General features: G+C 37.8%; 1 protein-coding gene across 2 annotated transcripts in view; it reads left to right on the plus strand.

Moving 5' to 3' along the window:
- Positions 1-24,651, plus strand: part of LOC311591158 (3-beta-hydroxysteroid sulfotransferase-like) — a 40,625-nt gene that overhangs the window by 12,413 nt on the left and 3,561 nt on the right. Inside the window, exons 1-5 of one of the 2 annotated variants that reach the window (XM_084770527.1) lie at positions 2,362-2,475; positions 2,566-2,731; positions 12,164-12,290; positions 14,512-14,606; positions 21,584-21,755. In XM_084770527.1, the coding sequence (XP_084626653.1) occupies positions 2,432-2,475; positions 2,566-2,731; positions 12,164-12,290; positions 14,512-14,606; positions 21,584-21,755 (604 nt within the window). In that variant the 5' untranslated portion in view covers positions 2,362-2,431. Of the gene's footprint in view, positions 1-2,361; positions 2,476-2,522; positions 2,732-12,163; positions 12,291-14,511; positions 14,607-21,583; positions 21,756-24,651 lie in introns of those variants that run through there. The other variant, XM_084770526.1, reaches the window with a different exon arrangement.

A 24,651-nucleotide genomic window follows, 5' to 3' on the forward strand; every position in this document is an offset into this window, starting at 1 on the left:
AGCCTGAGGTGCTGGGGTTCTGCTCAGGAAGATGTCTCCTGTGTCAACGAGTTCAAGTCTTCTCCCCATTTTCTCTTCTACTATACTTAGTGGATCTGGTTTTATGCTGAGGTTTTTTTTTTAATCTACACGGGCTTGAGTTTTGTGCAGGGTGATAAGTACTGATCTTTTTGCAATTTTCTACTTGTAGACATTCAGGTAGACCAGCACCATTAGTTGAAGATTTTTTTTTTACCATTGTATAATTTTGGTTTCTTTTTCAAAAATAAAGTGTCTTTAGGTATGCGGATTTCTTTCTGGATCTTCAGTTCAATCCCATAAACCCACCAGTCTGTTTCTATGCCAGTACCATGCTGTTTTTATTATGTTGGCTCAGTAGTACAGCTTGCAAAAAGGGATGGAGATACTTTAAGAAGTTATTTTATTGTATGGGACTCTTTTAGTTATACTAGGTTTCCTGTTTTTCTCTATGAAGCTTAGAATTGTTCTTTCAAGGTCTGTAAAAATTCTGTTGGACATTTGTTAGGACTTGCATTGAATCTGCAGATTGTTCTTCTAAGATGATCATTTTCACTATGGTGATCAGTAGACCCATAAGCATGGGAGATCTTTTTCTCTTCTGATATCTTCTTCAATTTCTTTTTCTCAGAGATTTGAAGTTTTGTTTTGGATTTTCCCCTTACTTAGAGTTACATCAAGATATTTTATATTATTTCTGACTATTCTGAATGGCACTCTTCCCATACTTTCTTTATCAGCCCATTCATCACTTCTATACAGAACGTCTACTGATTTTTTGAATAAATGCTGTATCCAGCTACTTTGCTAAAGCTGTTTATCAGCTGTTCTCTTCTAGAATATTTGGGGTCATATAAATACTATTGTATCATTTTTGAACAGTGGTGTCTTGAATTCTTCATTTCCAATTTGCATCTCCTTGATCTCCTTATTTTTCCAAATAGGACTTCAAGTACAATATAAAAGAAATATGGAGATAGTGAATAGCCTTGTCTTTTCTATGATTTCAGTGGAATTTCTTTATTTTTTTTTCTCAATTTAACTTACTGTTGTCTATTGGTTTATTGTATATTTCTTTTATTCTGTTTAGTTATGTATGTTGTATACCTGCTTTCTCCAAGACTCTTTTTTAAAATTTGTTTATTTATTATGTATTCAGTGCTCTGCCTGCATGTACATCTGCACACCAGATGATGGCATCAGATCACATTATAGATGGTTGTGTGCCACCACGTGGTTTTGAGAATTGAACTCAAGACCTTAGGGAAAGCAGCCAGTGCACTTATCTTCTTTGGGTCTGTGCCTTATAGTGTATTTATGCTTCAGGATTTGTCTCAAATCCACTTGTAAGTAAAGACATACCACATGCTACTTTCTGGGCCTGGATTACCTCATTCAGAATGGTCTTTTATAGTTCCATCCATTTGCCTGAATTTTTCATGATTTATTTGTTTTTTATAGTTGAATAGTAGCCAGTTGTGTAAGTGTACCAGTTTCCTAATCCATTCGTCAGTTGAGGGACATCTAAGTTGTTTCAAGATTCTGGCTGTTATGAATAAAGTTGTTATGAACATAGTTGAGCACCTTATTGTAAGGTGAAGCATCTTTGGATATGTTCCCAGGAATGGAATTACTGGGTATTGTGGTAGCACTATTTTCAAATTTCTGAGAAAGTGGCTGATTTGTTTCCAATGTGGTTGTACATGTTTTCACTCTAACTAGCAATAGAGGACTATTCCCCTTTTCTCCACCTCCTCACCAGCATATGCTGTCACTTGATTTTTTGATATTAGCAATTCTGACAGAAATAGGATGGAGATTCAGAGTCATTCTGGTTTTCATATAGCTTGTGACTAAGGATATTGATAATTTATTTTAGAATCTGTTTCTAATAAAAGGGAAACAATAAGAATAAAAATGAAAACCTTCCAATGTCTGTTTTTAAAATCTAATCTCTCTCAATTATAGGATCATATAAAATAAAAATTAAATCAAAATTTTTATTTCAAGAGGGAAAAACTAGCCTGGCAGTGGTGGCACATGCTTTTAATCCCAGCACTTGGGAGGCAGGGGAAGGTGGATTGCTGTGAGTTTGAGGCCAGCCTGGTCTACAAAGCAAGTCTAGGACAGATATGGGTATGAAGCACAGTTGGTAGCAGGCTTGGATAGCATGCATTAATCCATGGTTTTTATCACTAGAGCAGAGCAAACTGATGAGGATGGCCCACACCTGTGATCAATCCATTCCAGCGGGAGAGTCAAGGCAACCAGAAGTTCAACGTTATCATTGACTATATAGACAATTCTAGGGAAGCCTTGATTGTATGAGATTATACAGTTGGGGAGACAGAGAGACACAGACAGAAACACACACACATTCAGAAAGAGAGAGAACAAAAAGATCTGATTCTTCATGGGAACTGTCTACAGTGTCAACTTTATGTGGAATTTTTTTTGGTAAGTCTAGTTAAAATGAGTGACTTCTACGCTTCCTTCTCATACAGGAACGAACTGGTTGATGGAGATTGTCTGTCTGATTCACTCCAGGGGGGATCCTACATGGGTAAAATCTCTGCCTGTTGAGGAGCGTGCTCCATGGATAGAAGTTGGTGAATATAGTAGAACACTAAAAAATAAGGAGAACCCACGTCTCATCACCTCTCATCTCCCTGTCCAACTCTTCCCCAAGTCTTTCTTCTCTTCCAAAGCCAAGGTCAGTGTTAGTGTCCAGAGCTATGTGATCTATGCTTAATTAACTCTTTCTATTTGTTTATTTATTTTTAATTTGTGTGTGTGTGTCTTTGTGTACATTGGTCTGCTTGTCACCACTTTTAACACACACATATGAGTGCCTGCAAATATCAGAAGAGGGTGATAGATCACCCAGAACTGGAGACATTTGTGACACTTAATGTGTTGTGAAACTTAATGTGGATGCTGTGAACTAAACCCAGTTCCTGGCAAACAACCCTGGTAATGAACCAAGCGTATCTCCAGCTCCTAGACCCCCTCTTTGAAAATCTCAGTGTTTTCATGTGTCTATGTATGCATGGGTCTGTGTGCATCTCTATGTGTGTGCTCATGCTGTGGAAGTTATGGGGAAGCCAGAGGACAATTTGCAAGAGCTGGACAGGAAATTGAACCCAGATCCCTAGTTGTCGTGATCAGTAACTTTACCCACTGACCCACATCTCCCATGGAGGGCATTGTAACTCTGTCATGCTTAACCATGCTTTGGGGATGTTGCCGAATTCCTATCTCTCGGTGAATTTGGGGGTATTGCCTAAGGATTTCAGGCCTTGGATGAAAGTGAGTTTTTGCCCTGAGGCCACACTGTTGACCAACCCCATGTAGCTCATACACCTCACACTCAGTTAAGTGGCAGTGGTAGATGTGTTGTATATTAGAGTAGTCAGTTAGCAGAGGGCATTTCATCAATGTCATCATAAAAGGATATGTTAACTTATCCAAAATTTAATTTCTACATCATACAGCATTTCTTTTTACTTAATTTGCCAATATTAGACTGAAATAGAGTGGGAATGCTTTTTTCTGTCTTTATTTTCCATCGGATTTAAATGTGATTTTAGCTAGACTGAGCTATTCAAACAATGCATGGGAAAGTATTGAATTAGAAGAGGAAGACTGAAAATGTTCTCCATAAGAAAGGAAAGAATTTAAGAAGTCTAAGGAAAGGATAAATGAATGATACAGTGGGATACTATTAAACATGGAAAGTATAGACATAGGTAGTAACAGTGTGACCAGTAGAAAGGGGAACCCTCAGAAAGGGTGGACAGCTAAGAATAATAACTGATTCGAAGAATCTGAAATTTATTTGTTACATATAATGAATAATATTAAAATATTTCTCAAAAATATATAGTGATAGAACTTAGAAAAGTAAGCATTAACCAAAAATAAATGTATTGTACGTTTCATATATATGTATGTATGTTTATGGTGTGGTATGTGCACATCTCTATACATGATTGCGTATGAATTGGTGTTTTTACATATATATGTGTGTGTGTGTGTGTGTGTGTGTGTGTGAATGTAACATACAGAAGATATTTTGCATGTGCATGTGTTTGTGGGTAGTGAATATAAGCATGTTTGACTATGTTGTGGTACAGGTGTATTGGGTAGGTGTTGACAATTCTATGACTGTGTGTTATGTGTATGAGCATATATTTTTGTGCATCTCTGTCTTAAGAATGTATTACCATCCAGTTTAATTTGTTGATATTTTTCAGACAGGGTCTTCAAGCCCACACTGGCCTTGACCTCACTGTGTAGCTAACAATAACAAAGAGTTTATGATCCCTCTATTCCAACTCATGAGTGCTAGAACTAGAGGGTTATGCTACTGTGCCCAACATGCAAGAGCTTATATGTATATAGTATACTATATATTCCTTTTATATTGATTCAAAGAATTACTCTACCTTTAAATATTTTATTTTACATATAGTGGTGTACATATGTGTGAACTTTTTAGTGTGTATATATGAGTATGCATGTTTTTGTGTGTATGCATGTTTATTTGTGAGTCTGCATGTGTGTCTCTATGAATGTGTATAGTTGTGTGTGTGCATATCTCTACACATGTGAGTAGGTTCGTGTGTATTTGTGTGTGATTTTAGTGCATGCTTAGATGTTATGTGTCTATGTATCTGTGTATTGAGTGTGTCTGTGTCTGTGTGTGTGTGTGTGTGTGTGTGTGTGTGTGTGTGTGTGTAGTGTCAATGGACACTGTCCTGATGTCAGTTCTCTTTTCTTTTTTTTTTTTACCAGAGATGAAAAAGTAGGCATTTAATCTGCTGACAGACAAAGGGACAGTACACATAAAAAACATAAAGCTTCCATACCATTGGCTTAGTAAAAAAATGCTTTTAGATACTTAATTTGGAGTGAGCACACATATGAAGAAACGGGAGCAAGACCATTTTCCTTAAGATATAGACTCTTACAGGCATATATTTTTGAGTAGTAAGTTCCCAGGCCATGACATTGTTTTATTTTTTTTCTCCTTTATTAGTTTATTCTTGTTACATCTCAATGGTTATCCCATCCTTTGTATCCTCCCATTCTTCCCTCCCTCCCAATTTCCCCTTATTCCCCTCCCCTATGACTGTTCCTGAGGGGGATTACCTCCCCCTCTATATGATCATAGGGTATCAAGTCTCTTCTTGGTAACCTGCTGTCCTTCCTCTGATTGCCACCAGGTCTCCCTGTCCAGGGGACATGGTCAAAGGTGAGGCACCAGAGTATGTGAGAAAGTAATATCCCACTCTCCACTCTACTGTGGAGAGTGTTCTGTCCATTGTCTAGATCTGGGTAGGGGCTTAAGGTTTACCGCCTGTATTGTCCTTGGCTGGTGCCTTAGTTTGAGCAGGACCCCTGGGCGCAAATCTTCCTATCATAATGTTCTACTTGTAGGCTTCTAGGACCATCTGGGTCCTTCTACTTTGCCTTTCTCCCATGATTCTCTCATCTAGAGTCCCACTAGAATGTCCTCTCCTCTGTCTCAGTTTCCTGGTAAGTGAAGGCTTTCATGGGACATGCCTGTTGGGCTAATATGCAGATATAAGTGAGTATATACCATTTGAGTCTTTCTCCTTCTGAGTTAACTCACTCATTATGATCATTTCTAGCTCAATCCATTTATCCACAAATTTCAGGAATTCCTTGTTTTTAATAGCTGAATAGTATTCCATAGTGTATATGTACCACAGTTTCTTTATCCATTCTTCTATTGAGGGACACTTAGGCTGTTTCCATGTTCTGGCTATTATGAATAAGGCTGCTATGAACATGGTTGAGCAAATTTTCTTGCTGTGTGCTGGAGCCTCTTCTGGGTATATTCCAGGGAGTGGAATAGCTGGGTCTTGAGGAAGCCCTATTCCCATTTTTCTGAGATAGCACCAGATAGATTTCCCAAAGTGGTTGTACTAGTTTGCATTCCCACCAGCAATGAAGGAGTGTTCCTCTCTCCCCACATCCTCGCCAGCATGTGGTGTCACTTGAATTTTTGATCTTAGCCATCCTGATGGGTGTAAGATGGAATCTCAGCATTGTTTTGATTTGCATTTCCCTGATGATTAAGGAGGTTGAGCATTTCTTTAAGTGTTTCTCAGCCATTTGATATTCCTCTGTTGAGAATTCTCTGTTTAGTTCCATGCCCCATTTCTCGATTGGGTTATTTGGTTTGGTGGTATTTAATTTCTTGAGTTCTTTATATATTTTGGATATTAGACCTTTGTCAGATGTGGGGTTGGTGAAGATCTTTTCCCAGTCTGTAGGCTGTCGCTTTGTTCTCTTTACCATGTCACCTGCCTTACAGAAGCTTCTCAGCCTCATGAGGTCCCATTTATTAATTGTTGACATTAATGCCTGGGCTGTTGGTGTTCTGTTCAGGAAGTTGTCTCCTGTGCCAATATGTTCCAGGCTCTTCCCCACTTTTTCTTCTAAGTGATTTAGTGTCTCTGGTTTTATGTTGAGGTCTTTAATCCACTTGGATTTGAGTTTTGTACAAGGTGACAAATATGGGTCCAGTTGCATTTTTTTACACATAGACATCCAGTTAGACCAGCACCATTTGTTGAAGATGCTATCCCTTTTCCATCGAATGGATTTGGCTTCTTTGTCGAAAATCAAATGACCATATGTGTGTGGATTCATATCTGGGTCTTCGATTCGATTCCACTGATCAACCGGCCTGTTGCTGTGCCAGTACCATGCTGTTTTAATTACTATTGCTTTATAGTACAGTTTGAGATCAGGTATGGAGACTCCTCCAGAGCACCTTTTATTGTACAAGATTGTTTTAGCTATTCTAGGTTTTTTGTTTTTCCATATGAAGTTCAGAATTGAACTTTCAATGTATTTAAAAAATTGTGTAGGTATTTTGATAGGGATTGCATTGAATCTGTAGATTGCTTTTGGTAGGATGGCCATTTTTATTATGTTAATTCTCCCTATCCATGAGTAAGGCAGATCATTCCATCTTCTCATGTCATCTTCAATCTCTTTCTTTAGGGTTTTGAAAATTTATTCAAACAGGTCCTTCACTTGATTAGTAAGAGTAACTCCTAAGTACTTTATATTGCTTGTGGCTAATGTGAAGGGTGTAGTTTTCCTAATTTCTTCCTCTGCAAGCTTATCATTTGTGTATAGGAAGGCTACAGACTTTTTTGAGTTAATTTTGTATCCAGCCAATTTGCTGAAGGTGTTTATCAGCTGTAGGAGTTCTCTGGTGGAATTTTGAGGGTCACTTATGTAGACTATCATATCATCTGCAAATAGGGATAATTTGACTTCCTCCTTTCCCATTTGAATACCCTTGATCTCCTTATGTTGTCTTATTGCTCTGGCTAGAACTTCGAGTACTATATTGAAGAGATATGGAGAGAGTGGGCAGCCTTGCCTTGTTCCTGATTTTAGAGGAATTTCCTTAAGTATCTCACCATTTACTTTGATTTTGGCTATTGGCTTCCTATATATAGGCTTTATTATGTTGAGGAAAGTGCCTTGTATTCCCGATCTCTCTAAAACTTTAAACATGAATGGGTGTTGGATTTTATCAAATGCTTTCTCTGCATCCAAAGAGATGATCATGTGGTTTTTATTTTCATTTTGTTTATGTGGTGGATTACATTGATGGATTTCCGTATATTAAACCATCCCTGCATGCCTGGAATGAAGCCTACTTGGTCATGATGAATGATATCTCTGATGTGCTCTTGTATTCGTTTTGCAAGTATTTTATTTAGTATTTTTGCATCGATGTTCATCAGAGAAATTGGTCTGAAATTCTCTTTCTTTGTTGAGTCTTTGTTAGGTTTAGGTATCAATGAGACTATGGCCTCATAGAATGATTTTGGTAATGTTTCATCCCTTTCTATCTTTTGGAGTAGCTTGAAGAGTATCGGTATTAGCTCGCCCTTGAAGGTCTGGTAGAATTCTGCACTGAAGCCATCTGGCCCTGGGCTTTTTTGGTTGGGAGACTATCAATGATTACTTCAATTTCTGTAGGGGAAATGGGACTATTTAGCTTGTTTATCTGCTCTTCACTCAACTTTGGCAAGTGAAATTGATCAAGAAAATCGTCCATTTCCCTTAGATTTTCAAATTTTGTGGCATATATGCCTTCAAAGTAGGATCTTATGATTCTTTGTATTTCTTCAGTGTCTGTTGTTATGTCTCCCTTTTCATTTCTGATTTTTTGATTTCAATACTGTCTCTCTGCCTTTTAGTTAGTTTGGCTAATGGTCTGTCTATCTTGTTGACTTTCTCAAAGAACCAGCTCTTGGTTTTGTTGGTTCTTTGGACTGTTTTCTTAGTTTCTAATTTGTTAATTTCACCCCTGAGTTTGATTATTTCCAGACGTCTACTCCTTTTGGGTGTTTCTGCTTCTTTTTTTCCTAGGGCTTCCAGTTGTGTTGTTAAGGTGTTTATGTGTGATGCTTCCAATTTCTTTTTAAAGGCACTTAGTGCTATGAATTTTCCTCGTAGCACTGCTTTCAATGTATCCCACAAATTTGGGTATGTTGTTCCTTCATTTTCATTGAATTTCAGAAACTCCTTGATTTCTTTCTTTATTTCTTCCCTGACCCAGGTGTCATTTAGCAGAGAGTTGTTTAGTTTCCACATACGTGTAGACTTTTTGTTGTTTCTGTTGTTGTTGAATTGCAGCCTAAGCCCATGATGATCTGATAGAATACAAGGTATTATTTCAATCCTCTTGTATCTGTTGAGGCTTTCTTTGTGAACTACAATGTGATCAATTTTGGAGAAGGTTCCATGGGGTGCAGAGAAGAAGGTATATTCTTTCTTGTTTGGGTGAAAGGTTCTATAGATATCTGTTAGATCCATTTGACCCATGGCATTGGTTAATGATGTTATTTCTCGGCTTAGTTTCTGTTTCAATGACTTGTCCTTCAGTGAGAGTGGGGTGTTGAAGTCTCCCACTATTATTGTGTGGGGATCGATGTGTGGTTTAAGCCTTTTTAGCAGATCTTTTACAAATGTGGGTGCCCTTGTATTGGGAGCATAGATGTTCAGAATTGTGATGTCATCTTGGTTGACTTTACCTTTGATGAGTAAGAAGTGTCCATCCTCATCCCTTTTGATTAATCTTGGTTGAAAATCTATTTTGTTTGATATTAAAATGGCCACGCCTGCTTGCTTCTTGTGACCATTTGCTTGGAATATTTTTTCCAACCTTTTATCCTGAGGTAATGCCTATCATTATGGGTGAGATGTGTTTCTTGAATGCAGAAGAATGTTGGATCCTGTTTATGCACCCATTCAGTTAGTCTGTGTCTTTTTATTGGAGAATTGAGACCATTGATGTTGAGAGATATTAACGACCAGTTACTATTAAGAGTCTTAATTTTGATGTTGGTTCCAGTTGAGCGTTTGTGTAGTTGTGTTTTTGCCATGGTATAGTTATCTATTTCCTGAGTAGTTTTCATTGTAGCTTGACCCTTTGGGATGGAGTTTTCCTTCTAGTACCTTCTGTAAAGCTGGATTTGTGGATAGGTACTGCTTGAATTTGTTTTTGTCATGGAATATTTTGTTTTCTCCATCAATGTTTATTGATAGTTTTGCTGGGTAAAGTAGTCTGGCCTGGCATCTGTGGTCTCTTAGGTTTTGCAGGATCTCTGTCCAGGCCCTTCTGGCTTTGATGGTCTCTGCTGAGAAGTCGGGTGTAATTCTGATAGGTTTGCCATTAAATGTTATTTGGCCCTTTTCCCTTGCAGCTTTTAATATTTTTTCTTTGTTCTGTATGTTTTGTGTTTTGATTATTATGTGGCGGGCAGTTTTTCTTTTCTGGTCAATTCTATTTGGTGTTCTGTATGCCTCTTGTATGTTTATAGGCATCTCTTTCTTTAGATTGGGGAAATTTTCTTCTATGATTTAGCTGAGAAGAGTTTCTGGGCCTTGGAGTCTGATATCTTCTCTTTCTTCAATGCCTATTATCCTCAGATTTCTTCTTTTCATGGTGTTCTTAATTTCTTGGATGTTTTGTGTCAGGAATTTTCCAGATTTGGCATTTTCTTTATTGGTTGCTTCAAGATCTGTTATTGTATCTTCTAGACTTGAGATTCGTTCTTCCATCTCTTGGATTCTGTTAGAAAAGCTCAGCACTGTGTCATTCGCCTTCTTCTCTGAGGCCTCACATTCTCGTTTTTCACTTCTCTTTTCTATCACGGGATTCCAGGGGGCACAAACTAAGATTGTCAGGCTTGGTAGAATGCATTTTATGTGCTATGCCAATTCACTGGCTCCTAATTAATCAAGTTTAATTAAATACGTTACTCCTGTACCATGTGCTGACTTACTCCTGTTAGTTGATGGCTGGGTATGCAGCATGTTTTTCAGGTACCAGTATTTTAAATCTCTGGATTGCTTGTGGTTTCATGGCAGATTTTACACCAAGTCTAGATGTCCAATGAGATCAGCTCTCCTCAATCCTTTGCTGTGGCTGACAAAGGAAAAGAAGAAGTGACCAGGAGAACTGGATATCTGACCAGAAGAGCCAGGACAGATCATTATTATTAAACTTATTATTAAACTGCAGTCTAAGTATGTGACTGCACAGTGCTGTGTCCCTGTGTACAGACTTCCATGCAAACAGTGCACACATTATTAACCAGGACTCTACTAGTGATCTTCCATCACATAACAGAAATGTAAAACCATCTACATTTGCATTACATGGAGGGATGTGTCAGAGGTCAAGAGGATATGCTTAAGTTGCAGAGGATCTGGCTTCCATCCTCAGCATCCACATTCATTGGTTCACAATCTGTTGCAGTTATTTTGCCAGTATGGCCTAATAATGTTTATTATTAGGCTTATAATTATTATCATGGCAGTGTCCTCTAACCCCCTAGCAATGAATCAAGACACAGACACCTGTTATATTTTGTAAATAGCCTTAGTTAACCTGGGGCAAAGCAGATTTTAATTCCCTTTACTACTTCCCATAGTGGGTAATGCATTCCATACCTGTTCCAACCCCCATGCCATCTGTTTATAATAATGTCTATCAAGCTACCTCCTAACTATAATCCCAAATACTTGCTAGTTATTATCATCTGGGACAAGTCTCCTTCCATGCCAGACATGTGCTTCTCCTCCTCTTAACCCATAGCCCAGCCTTCTTTACCTCCCCAATCCTCAGGTCTCTCTCCCTCCCAAGATTCTCTATGTCTCCCCAAGCCCTGGACCCATAGCCACACCTAACTATATTCTTTGCCTGGGTGTGAAGCTTTTTACTGGTGAAACAAGTTAGGCTCTTAGGCAAGGTACCAGTAAGGCACAGACACAGAGACAGCAAGCAGTAATTAGCATCAAAGTACACTAGACCAACCTCCAACGCAACTTCTTATAATTCCAGCTCAGGAAGATCTGACTCCCTCTTACTGCCTCTTAGACACTGCATACATATGAAAATACAAACACAGGAGCAGACACTTATACATTAAAGTAATATTAAAACCCAATTGTCTTTTGAACCATCCCTGGAGTTTTACTCTGTGGCCCAGTGGAATACCCATCATGTTTTTACATTGCTCCACTTTTATCAGACAGGTTCAAAAAATTCTTACCATATGTAATTGTTTAAAGCACACTGTAACCCATTTATAGCCGAATCCATCGAAGGTGAGGGGTTCTGGGACATGCCTGTAATCAAGGCATTTCGGAGGTAAAAAGAACAAAATCAGTTCATGATAATTATTAGTTATACCACTAATTTGAGGCCTGCCATGACTACATCTGATCTATCACCCCCCAAAAGAGGGAGAGACAGCATAAGAAGTTAAGTTTCTTGTTGGGCATGGGAAGCTAGAAGAGATCCATGGTCTTCACGTAATGATAAAAGGGCAGTCTTCAGATTAGAAGGTTCTTTGACATCTATATACATAGTCAAAGCACTATACACATAAAAACAAGTGCGTGCGCACACACACACACAGACACAAACACACACACACTCAAATAAAGTGGCACAAAATCAAAAGGAATAATCCACTGGTATTTGCAAGGAATTTTATTTATTTTTTTTGGAAACCATTTGAAGATGTTGGAAGCTAAATGCTGTAATTTTCATTCTCCAATTTTTCTATTGAAGATGATTTATCTAATAAGAAATCCCAGAGATGCTCTTGTGTCTGGTTACCACTTCTGGCGTTCCACAAATTACACTAAGAAACCAGAGTCACTGGAAGGATTCTTTAAGGACTTCATTCATGGAAATGGTGAGTGTGCTGTGTAGAATGTGATGAGTGTGAGTGTTGGCCTGGGAAGCCCAAAGTTTCTATAATCATTCTGGTTGTCTCTGAAGCCTGTGGGCTTCATAAACACTGAAAAGTAGATCAAGTGAGTGACAAAACAGTAGTCCACCCTCTGCCTGCCCTATGGTTAAATATCCCAGGTGCTTCAAATCTCCAGAAAATTCAGTACCAAAAGAGCCCACACATTTCAACCAAGTGCTCTATCACCACTTCTAGCCTCACCTCTCCTTTTTCTTCTCTTTTAAATTGCCCAGGCTGTCTTTAAGGGACTATAAATCCAATCAAACCAATACCTACTTTGTCACTCTGTAGAATGTTCACTCATTTGGATGCTGAAGAGTCATAACATGTAAGGTGAAATCATATGTGAGATACAGTTCAGTGGGTAGAGGTACTATATGAACAACTATGAGGACGAGAGTTAAGATCCCATCACCCACATAACATGGAAGTGATTTTTCATAGACTTGTGGCCCTGGTGCTAGAGTATTAGGATGCAGAGGCAGGACAAGATCTGGCAGTATTAAATAATTTTTATTTTGATGTGATGCAACACCATGACCATGAAAAAATTATAGCAGGAAGCTTATTTCTGCTAATAGCTCCAAAGAGATAAGTGACCATGGTGATATAGTACACAATTGGAAGCTAGAACAAGAAAATGATACCATATTTCCTTAAGCATAAACATGAAACAGAGAGAAGAACCTGGGAGTTTCTAGAGCTTTTGAATCCTCAAAATGCATCTCCATTGTCACTTTTCCTCCATGAAGGTCACATGACCTAAGCCTACTCAAACAGCAGCAGCAAACATCTGACGTTCAAACCACCAAATGTGGGTTGTGGTTGCCAGTATAGCTAAAAATTCTAAACCCTGAAACTAAGGAAAAACAATCTTCAAAGGAGTAAGGAAGACAGCAATAGAGGAAGACACATAACTTCTTCCTCTGGCATTTGCCTCAGTGTACACAGGAAAATACACCAATGCACACATGCACACAGATGTGATAATATACCATAGACACATACATCAATAATTAGCTAACAATATCTTCTACACAAAGGCACACACAAAATTAAGTGTTCTGCACAAACAGTAAGCAGAGTAGAACCTGATACAACTGAGAATAGTGCATATTCTAAAGAGATGTATTAGGAGGAAACAAATGATGGGCTGGAGAAACTGCTCAGCAGTGAAGAGTGTAGACTGATCATTTTAGAGGCCCCAAATAAAGAGGTAAAAACTAATTTGGGTGCTTCACAATTGACTGTAACTTTAGTGGCAAGGTCCATATAAAAGCCAGCCAGGCCCCATAGTCCCTATAACACAGAAATTGACAGATGGGTACTGGACCCCAGGAAAAGTTGGCTGGCCAGACATAGAGTAAATTGTCAAATGCTGGGTTCAAATAAAGTGCACATTGGAGTAAATAGAGGAGAAAACTGGGAAAAGACATTTGATGTTAGCTTTCAGGCTCCATATGTATGAATACAGTGCATGTGCTCCTGTACCCCCACACATACTGCACTATACACAAAGGCATACAACTACATACATGTACACAGTAAACACGCAATAGGAATTATTTAAAAAGTGCTGAGACTGAGTAGGCAAGACAAAAAGTTTTTTGTTTACATGTGGCTAAGAGTATTGTATTAAATCACAGGGTCCCTTTTTGTTTCCGTATGGAGATCCCTGTTTTCTCCACACGCATTTGTGCTGATTGAATCTTCCAGGAGATTCCCTTTTACACCACTTCTGCTTATGTCTTTTACATCATTAATACAATAGTTATTTAGGCATCATGAATCTCACTATAGACATTTGCAAATATAATTTCAAAATACAAACATATGACTGTAAAAATGCACAATATTTGCTTTTAGTTACAGATTAGAAATGTGTGCAGTGGTTATGCCTAGTGAAGAATAGAAAGATGGTCCCTGACTTCTTTTTAAATGCTCACTTTATTCATTTATTGTTCATGTATGTGCATGTGTGTGATACAGCATGTCTGTGGAGGTTAACTTGAGGGATTTTTTTTGTTTTATACTTAGTGGGTCAGAGGTATCAAACTCAGGAAATGAGGCTTATCATTAACCAAATGTAATCACTAAGTCATCTATCTGACCAGATCTCATGACTTTTCTCTTTATTTTTCACATTCTGCTCTCCCTGGAACAGTACCATTTGGATCGTGGTTTGAGCACACACGTGGCTGGTTGTCCTTGAGAGACAGAGACAACATCCTGCTTCTTAGTTACGAGGAGCTGAAAAAGGTAAGAATCATTCTCACCCTCAACACACAGTCTTTCACCCCCTCGATCCACACACCATTCTCCATCCTTGGGGTCCCTATTCCACATGTTCTGTCAGGGCTAGGCTTAGGGAGAATCGTAAAAGTGGTCCTTGCTCTCTCCATTAGTGTGTTTCTTGTTTGTCTTCTTTCAAGTCCTGGATTCTTCCTTCAGGTCTTTCCAGGTACACCCTGCAACACTACAAAGGCAATATACAGCAAGCCTGCAGCCAACATCAAACTGAATGCAGAGAAACTTAAATCAATCCCACTGAAATCAGGGACATGACAAGGCTGTCCATTCTGTCCATTTCTCTTCAATATAGTATTTGAAGTCCTAGCTAGAGCAGTAAGAGACCTAAAGGAGATCAAGGGGATACAATACAGAAAAGAAGAAGTTAAAGTCTCCCTATTCACAGATGATATGACAGTATACATCAGAGACACTCAAAATTCTACCAAAGAACTCTTAGAGATGATTTTAAAAAATTTCATCCAAGTGGCATGATCTAAAATTACCACAAAAAATTCAGTAGCCCTCTTATACACATATGACAAAAGGGCTGAGAAAAAAATTAGGGACACCACACCCTTCACAATAGCTAAAGTTTTTTGTATAAATCTAATCAAGCAAGTAAAACATTTATATTATAAAAAAAGGTCAAGCCTTTACAGAAGGAAATGGAAATATCTCTCATACTCATAAATTTGGAGAATCAACGTAGTAAAATGGACATGCTACCAAAAGCAATCTACAGATTCAATGCAATCCCTATGAAAATACCAACACACTATTTTTCAGAACTGGAAAGATAAATTCTCAAATTCATATAGAAAAAAATAAACCCAGGATAGCTAAAATAATCTTGGACAATAAAAGATCTTCAGAAGGAATCTCCATCCCTGATTTCAAGTTGTACTAGAGAGAATCAGTAATAAAAACAGCATGATAATGGCATAGAAATAGGCCAGATGACCAATGGAATCTAATTGAAGACCAGAAATATATCCACACATCTGTGGTCATTTGGTTTTTGACAAAGAATCCAAAACCATAAAATGAGAAAAAAGGCAGCATTTTCAAAAAATGGTGCTGGTCTAACTGGATATCTATTTGTAAAAAATGCAAATAAATCCATATTTATCACCCTGTAGGAAACTAAAGTCCAAATGGATTGAAGACCTCAACATAAAACAAGACACACCAAATCTGTTAGAGGAAAAAGTGGGCAAGAGTCTAGAACTCATTGACACAGGAGACAATTTCCTGAACAGAACACCAACAGCTCAGGATCTAAGATGAACAATTAATAAATGGGGCATCATAAAACTTAAAACCTTCTCTAGGATAAAAGACACTGACAACAGAACAATGTGACAACCAACAAGCTGAAAAGGGCTAATATCCAAAATATATAAAAAAACTCAAGAAATTAAACACCATCAAACCAAATAACCCAATTAAAAATGGGGTACAGAACTAAACAGAGAATTAGAGCAATATCAAGTGGCTATGAAACACTTAAAGAAATGCTCAACATCCCTAGTTATCAGGGAAATGAAAGTAAAAAAGACTTTGAGATTCTATCTTACACCTATCTAAATGGCAAAGGTCATAACTCAAATGACAATACATGCTGGTGAGAATGTGGAGAAAGGGGAACACTCCTCCACTGTTGGTGGGAGTGCAAACTTGTACAATTGTTTTGGAAATCAATATGAAACTTTCTCAGAAAATTTGCAATAGTTCTACCCCAAGATGCAGCTATACAACTTCTGTGCATATATCTAAAGGATGCTCCACCATACAACAAAGACATTTGCTCAACCATGTTCATAACAGCCTTACTCATAATAGCCAGAACATGGAAACAGCCTAAGTGTCCCTCAACTGAAGAATGGATGAAGAAACAGTGGTACATCTACACAATAGAATACTACTCAGCTACTGAAAAGAAGGAAATCTTGAAATTTGCAGGCAAATGGATGGCACTAGAAATGATCACCCGAAGTAGATAACCCAGACCAAAAAGACACCCATGGTATATAATAACTTATAGGTGGGGTTTACTCTGACAAATATGTCCTCTGAGAGACTCCACACAATGGGGGATAGGGACATTTACTGAGACTGGAAGTTGGACACTGGGCAGAGTGCTGAGAGTTGTATGGTGGCCTTGCAAGGCCAAAGAGGAAGAGGTTACATGTAGTACAGAGGACACTGGATAAGCTGAGGTCAGATAGATATTAAGGGTGGATGACTCCCCTTTCTAAGGACTAAGGGATAGAGGGAAAGGGGGCGAGGGAGCCATGGGATCAGAAGATGAGGAGGGAGGAGGTTGCAAACGGAATGTATAGAATTCAAACTACAGAACAAGCAGGTAATTATATTGCTCAGCCCACTACATGAGAATAGCTCTGAAACTGGCTGAAATACAAATGCCTATGCAAAGACAAGGCCTCACGTTGGCCACAGATGCTCTATGACATATCATTAGAGGCAATTCTTAGTATGGCATGAAGGAAGATTTGCAGATGTCTTACTTCGGATTATACAATGAGCAGAGAACCAGCCTTAATTTCTCTGTATATCCTGTATACCTCATACAATTATAATGTTAGAACTGTATAATGCTTGTGGGAAATTATGTTTTCAGAAAAAAAACGAGGCACTGATGCTGGATCAGACCTGACAGGATTAATTGCTCTCAGCATGCTGCACACTGACATTCTGCATCCTCCAGTTTCCAGCCCAGGTGCCTCAGTCACTGTCACCCATCATAATTGGACAGCGTCCAGAACAGCATTGAGGAAAGCATCTGATCCCAATTGGTCCAGCATTTCATACTGTCCCACACTGGAGCACAAATGCTATCCCTGGTTTATTAACCATTTTTCCCAATTTGGGGGGAATGGGCTTCAAAAGTACTATTTGTCCTAAGTCAGCCTAAAGAAACCTTGAGATAGTGATGCTCCAGCTCCTTTAAGGGGTGTGGGTAGGTTTCTGTTTGCTCTTTTGTGAAGAAGATGCTTATTTTCATCAGGAGGTGGTTATGAGTTAATATTGGTTTTAGACAGAGAGAAACCCAAGTTGGACTCAGGGACATCTCTCTTTTCCTTTATCTTTCTTTCGTAGGTAAAGTGATAGGAGCTGAAAAGAAAGAAAGGGGGGTATAGAAATATTGAGGGATGATAGAACAAAATGTAGATTATTGAATCTACTCCTCAACTCAAGGCCTTAACTGTTACTCACAAATAAGGTTATTTTCAATTCATTGGTATAGAATTTTGAATATTGATGCATATCATTGTCATGTCAAAAACTAGTCTAATTTTATCACAAGAAAATATATCCAAATCTAACAGATAGATATGATTCTATAGACATATCAGGTAAAATAGTTAAATAAAGTCTTCAAAAGCCTCAGAGACCTACAGAACATGGCATTTAAAGATGTTTTAATTATTCTAAAGTTTCTTTGACAAGTTAATGCCTGGCAACACCCAGCCTACCTCAAAGAAAATGATCAACATCAAAGAACCTCCTTACAGAGTTGGTTTCAAATATGGCAAAGAAGCCACTGGGAAAAATGTCCTTGTTTCTACCACACATAGAATTCTGCCTAAAAGTGGGTAATTGCAGATGCAGACAGAACCAGTGGCCAAACTATATCAAGACAGGGTACACAAGTCCTCAATAGTCCCTGCCTTGCAAATATGCATGTCAGAGATATTGGGATAAAAAGCATAAGAAGATGCTCCAACATCATTGAGAGTTGGGTGACCATTCAGGCAGTAAACTATGTCAGTCTTTTTTTTAATTTTAGAAACTGCTAACCTGCACTTCCAGTTCATTCAGGTATTTAAATTTTATCCCTACTCATGTCTCTGATGGGGTTGAAGACCAGATAGTTTAGTCATATAATTTAGCTTAGTTGGTTAGGGATTAAGATGTTTTTAGATCAAGATAGATGTTTTCAGTTAATAGAAATGAGATATGATAGGTACTGATTTTCATTCAGAAATTTAGACCTGATAAGATAGGAAAGATGCTTTCTTCAAGTTTGACAAATACAAAGAACCAAATCATTATGAATGTAACATTTATATAACTCCTGATTGTCCCATGGTTCTTCCTGCTGTATATAGTTTATTTTATTCAAGTATAAGAATATAAATGTGTATGTTAAAATTAACTAAAAATGATAGTATGTAGGTGTTTGGTACCTTTGCTATGATAATGTACATAATTAAAGCAAATTATTCTCATACTTAACATGGTTCCATAATCTATTGTCTTTATGTGTTTTCAGAACATGTACTAACATAGGACCTCTTACTTATGGGGAATAATTTACTTATTGTATTTACTTATGTACATATGTATTTGGCAGTACAATTTTTCCCCTTTTCAGAAAGCTAAACTGAGGCACAGATATGTACATGCAGTTACAACTCAGTTCTACCACTGGACAATTGCAATTAAATTTTGGTATGTGAAAGATCTTTCAAAAACTTTTGTGAAGTAGGAAAATTATATGCCAAAAAGTTGGTAAATATAAACCCAACATACAACCAGGTACTATTTTTTTGACATTATTACTGTGATAGTGAAACAATTACTCATTTTATCTCTAGTGTTTCACACAATTCTTAGCATATAGTATTTGCCAAATATGCCTATCATGAATGCCTCATTATATTGGCTTTTGAACCTCTTGTCATATACCTATATATGTAGTTGTTTACTAAGATACCATCTCAGTTAATTTTAAGTAACATTTGTTTTCAATTTCTACTTATTTTGACATAATTCTATACACAAACCTACAACTCAATAGAAAACCATCATGATAGACATCACTGGAGTAAAATATGCCACAATGTGATTGGTATAGGAAGGTATTGAAGCCATGAGGATACTTTGTGGACTCCTGATTGCTGCCTTCTATTTATCTCATTCACAAATTGCACCCCAACACCATTCTCTCCATATCTAGACATTGATTTAAAGAACTGGGTAGAACTGACAGAATTCTGCATAAAAATAGGCAAGCTTGGATTCAGGCAGAGTCAATATCCAACTTCTGCCAAGACAGGGTAAGCAAGTCCACAATAGTTCCTGCCTCACAAATATGTAAGTCAGATATATGGGGCCATAAGGCTGAAGATGATTCTCCAAAGTTATAGAGAGTTTTGGGTGACTGTTTAGGCAGCAAACTGTCTCTGCCATATTTTTTAACTTTCGAAGCTGCTAACCTGCACATCCTGTTTTCTCAGCTAATAGATTTTATTCTTTCTCCAGTCTCAGATGTGTGTGAAGGCCAAATAGTTTAGTGTCACAAGTAAGCTTAGTTGTTTAGAGGTTAAGATGTTTTTAGGTCTAGATAGATGTTTTAAGTACGTTCAGATAAGATATGACAGATATTGGGATATATTCAGAATTTTATCTCCATCAAGATAGGAAAATGTTTTTTTCAAGGTTGCCAAATACAAAAAGCCAACACATTATGAGTGTATTAATAAAATTTCTGATTTTTGTGGTTCTTCTTGATGTATGTAGTTTATTTTACATATATGTAATTATATAAATATATATGTAAAAATAAAAAATGTTTGGTGGTAGTGCAGGGCAGATTCCACTTGCACTTTGGGTTGTAAATGTTTCTGTGCTAGGTCTGTAAAAATTACCTAGTGAGTAAGAAACATTCCTGGGCCAGTATAAACACTTGAGTGCCTATTCCCAGCACCTACATAAAAGTTTAGGAATGGCTATACATACGGCAGAAAACATAAGTTGATCTCAGGAATTCAATGACCAGGCAGCCTAACTAAAGCAGAAAGAGCTTCAGGTTCAGGAAGAATCTGTCTAAAGATAGTAAGGCAAAGACTAGTATAGGAAAACACTCAGTGATGGTATTAGGCATTTTTGCCTATGGGCACATTCACATGCACACTAATGTGCATGCTACACACACACATGTACACACACAAGGACACATATACATTCACACACACACACACACACACACACACACATGCATCTCAAGAAACAGGATAATTCCCAAGACCTAGCATAAGTAGGTAGCTGTCCTCACTCATGGTCATACTTCAGCCTCAGCCTCACTCAAGCAGAGATCACAGGCCTTACTGAAGGCTACTCTCTTGTGCTACTATTGGCTCAGCTCAGTGTTTTGGAGACAAAGTGTCATGGATCCATGCTAGTCTCAAACTTACTATGCACCTGAGGATGCTCTTGAACTACGCATTCTTCTGGTTTCACCTATATCACATTATTAACAAATATTTTTTTACCTTTGATTTTTACTTATTTATTTTGAAAGTGTGTGTTTGTATTCATTTGAAAATGTTGGCTCTTGTGATTAGGTATTTATTTTTGAGAGAGTGAGAGAGAAAGAGACAGAGAGAAAGAAAGAAAGAGAAGGAGAGAGAGATAGAGTTCATAAGTTTTTTCCTTGAGTGTCAATACTTCCAGAAAAAAAGAGTATTGATTCTTCAGAATTGATATTATACGCAGATGTGAGCTATCTGATATGTGCTATGGGAACAAAGCCAATCATCCCTAGGGACTGTATGTACTAATGATCTCTTAGCCCATTTATTCTTTAAAAAGCTATTAGTATTTTGTGTGTGTTTGTGCATGTGTGTGTCAAGTGTATATGTGTGTGTCTCTGAGTGTGCATATGTGTGGATGTGGATATAATGTGTGTACATTCGTGTGTGTTAGTGTGTGTTCGGGCGCACATGCGGAATTTAAAAAAGAACTAAAGGAGTCTCTTCTCTCTTTGGTTCTCCCTCCTCCTTGAACCTTTTCATCCTTTCCTTGTTTAGTTCCCTTTGTTGCTCCTCTTTCTCTTTATCCTTTCATTTCCTTCCTCCTGACTTCCTGTCTCTGCTGTCATTCAGGTTCACATCCTCACTGGTATTTTTTTCCTTTAGGACCCTAGGAGTGTCATCAAGAGGATCTGTGAGTTTCTAGGAAAGACATTGGAACCAAGGGAACTGGATCTGGTGGTAAAGAACAGCTCCTTCCAAGTCATGAAAGAAAACAGGCGGCCTGAGATCAGCGCTCAAACTCATAAGGAAACTCATTTTTTACTAGTGAGAAAAGGTATAGAAACGCTGTAGTTCTGATATGCCTCTGAATGCATGAGGCCTTTCTTGCAATTGGAAAAAGATGCTAAGACAAGGTGTGTGTATGTGCCAGCTTATTTTATATATTTTTCTATTCATGTTTATGCAGCTGGTGTTTGTATTGATGCATGTGTATGTGTGGAGGAATGACTTTGGTGTTTGGTACATGTTATCTCTCATATGGGAATCTGTGCTTTTGCTGCTTATGTATTTTATATGTAGTAGTATGGGTGGGTATATGTCATAAAACTAGAAATAAAACTACAAGAAAATGAAGGGGAGCTAAAATGCTTACCATTTTATCTGTTGATGCAACATCTTTAGCTGAACCCAAAGCATGGGTGATTCCAGTCCCTCTGTCTAGCCATCTTACATAGGGAATTCCCAGTCTCTTTCCCAAAAAGCTGAGATTACAGGTTATTACCATGTCCGATCTGCTTTTAAGTGAGATATGTGGGTTTTTACTCCAGTTCTTTTTGCTTGATTGAAAGATGATTCATGCACTGAGACATCACTTCCCCAAATTTAAAGTTTTATCACTTGAAATTTTAAAATACAAAGTGCAACATTCCACTGTGGTGTGGTAAAACATAATTTATTTCCATTGCGACTCCTCCTCTCTTCTTTCCCAACTTGTATTCTTCCAAAGACAATGCACTCATTTCATCTTTCATGTATTTTGTGTCCAACTTTCTCCTCAGATACCCTTTCTTCTTTTTTTTTTTTTTTAGTTTCTTTTCTAGTTTTATAATTTATACCCACTCTCATTACTATATGAATAGATAAATAACCAGCAAAAGCCCAGCTCCCCATATAAGAAGGAAATGCAGATTTTGTTTTTCTGAATGTTATTACCATACATAATTGTTTCTATATATGTTTAGTTTTCTTTAAATTTCATTTCCTTTGTGGCTCAATACATCACCACCATATGTTACTACATTTTTTTACTCTCTGCTCATCTGCTGATGACATCTATGGTTGTTCCATTTCCTTGATACTTTGAATACTATAACTATAAACACTGATGTAAAGTATTTCTTTTTCTGCATAAAGAATTCTTTGCATATATCCCCAAGAAGTGTGCATCTAAGTCATATTGTAGCTCTATTTTGGATTTTGTTGGAAATATCCATACTGACATTCATATTAACCACAGGTTTGCACACTCACATTTTACATTGCACATTACATCACAGGGAGAATAAGGGTCCCCTTACTGCATAATTTTACCAGCTGTTGCTGCCCTTCATCATGAACATTCTGCCTGGGACATGAGAGTCTCTCCAAGTAAATTTAATTTGCATCTTCATGATGGCTAAAGATGTTAAGCACTTCAAAAAAAAAACTTGTCAGTCATTTGTATTTTGAGAATTGAGAGTTCATTTCAACTGCTAACCATATATTGACAAGTCCTGTGGGTTTGTAGGTATATATCAACACTAATTATTGTCACCCAGACATATCCTTGCATGCCTTTATCTGGGAATATTTTAAAAGGACTGATGTATGTTTCAGGCACTTCAAGGATGTTTATTGAGTGTGGGGGCAAAATAAAAATCAGGCTGGAAATAGAGATGTTAGTGTCAACATATGTATGAAGTAGCCTAGTGCATGCTTCAGAGCATAAACACATAAAAATAGAAAAGCAATAGAAATAATTGACAATTGGATTCTTTAAGACATCTTCAATGGCTATATGGAGGAAGAAGAGTCAGGAATTAAAGTTATCCTTTGGAACACAACTAATTTGAAGCCTTTTTCAGTATCTGAGACACTATCCTAAAACATAAAGAGAAAAACAGTAAAATAGCAATCAACAAGAGAAAAGTAAAAAGACACACAGAAACACATACACGAGAGAGAGGGGGGGAGGGAGAGACAGAGAGAGGGGGGGGAAGAGACAGAGACAGACAGACAGACACACACACACACAGAGAGAGAGAGAGAGAGAGAGAGAGAGAGAGAGAGAGAGACAGAGAGACAGAGAGACAGAGAGACAGAGAGAGACAGAGACAGAGAGAGAGAGAGAGAGAGAGAGAGAGAGAGAGAGAGAGAGAGAGGGTGAGGCAAAACAAAAAGGACCAGACAAATCATTGTATAAATAAACATCATGCAATGAGAGCTCACACTTCCTCTTCTCAGTGAACTCATTTTGGGGTTGGGATGTAGTACAGTTGTCAAAGTGCTTCCCTAGAATGGATGTATCCCTGGTTTTTATCCTAAACACTACATAAATGTAGCAAGGTACAGTCTGCCCCTAATCTCAGCACTAAGCAGGTGAAGAATTTAGGATAAGGAGTTTAAGGATATCTTTAGTTACATAGCAACTTTTAAATCACCGTGAACCACACGAGATCCTGTCCTCAAAAAAAAAACTTTACAAAAAGGCTAAGGAGATTGCTCCGTAGTTAAAAATGTTGTCTACCAAGCTTGATGGACTGAAACCCAATTCATAGAAGTAGAACCGAGTCCTCAAGGTTTTATTCTGTTCTCTCCATGCAGGTGCCATGGCACCTGCCCACTTACATACATACAGATGCACACACAAGCAAATAAAAATGAATTGTAATAATTATCACAACAAAAAGCTACCCCCTTCTCCCAATAAATCTGCTTTTGCATTTAATTTATTCTTAATGTATGGATGTTTTGCTTTCAGATATATTTGTATACTACCTATGTGCAGTATCCACATAGGCTGAGAAAGGCACTGGATTCTCTTTAATTAGAGTTACACTAATTTGTAAGCCTTCATGGCAGTTCTTGAGTGTGAAGACAGGACCTCTGAAGGCAAATAGGTTTAATTTCTTAAATCTTGATATATCTCACTGGAACTAGAATCCACATTTGAAGTAACTATTCCTAGATAC

The sequence above is a fragment of the Acomys minous genome (assembly GCF_964271855.1).
Source record: "Acomys minous genome assembly, chromosome: 20".
Classification (NCBI taxonomy): domain Eukaryota; kingdom Metazoa; phylum Chordata; class Mammalia; order Rodentia; family Muridae; genus Acomys; species Acomys minous.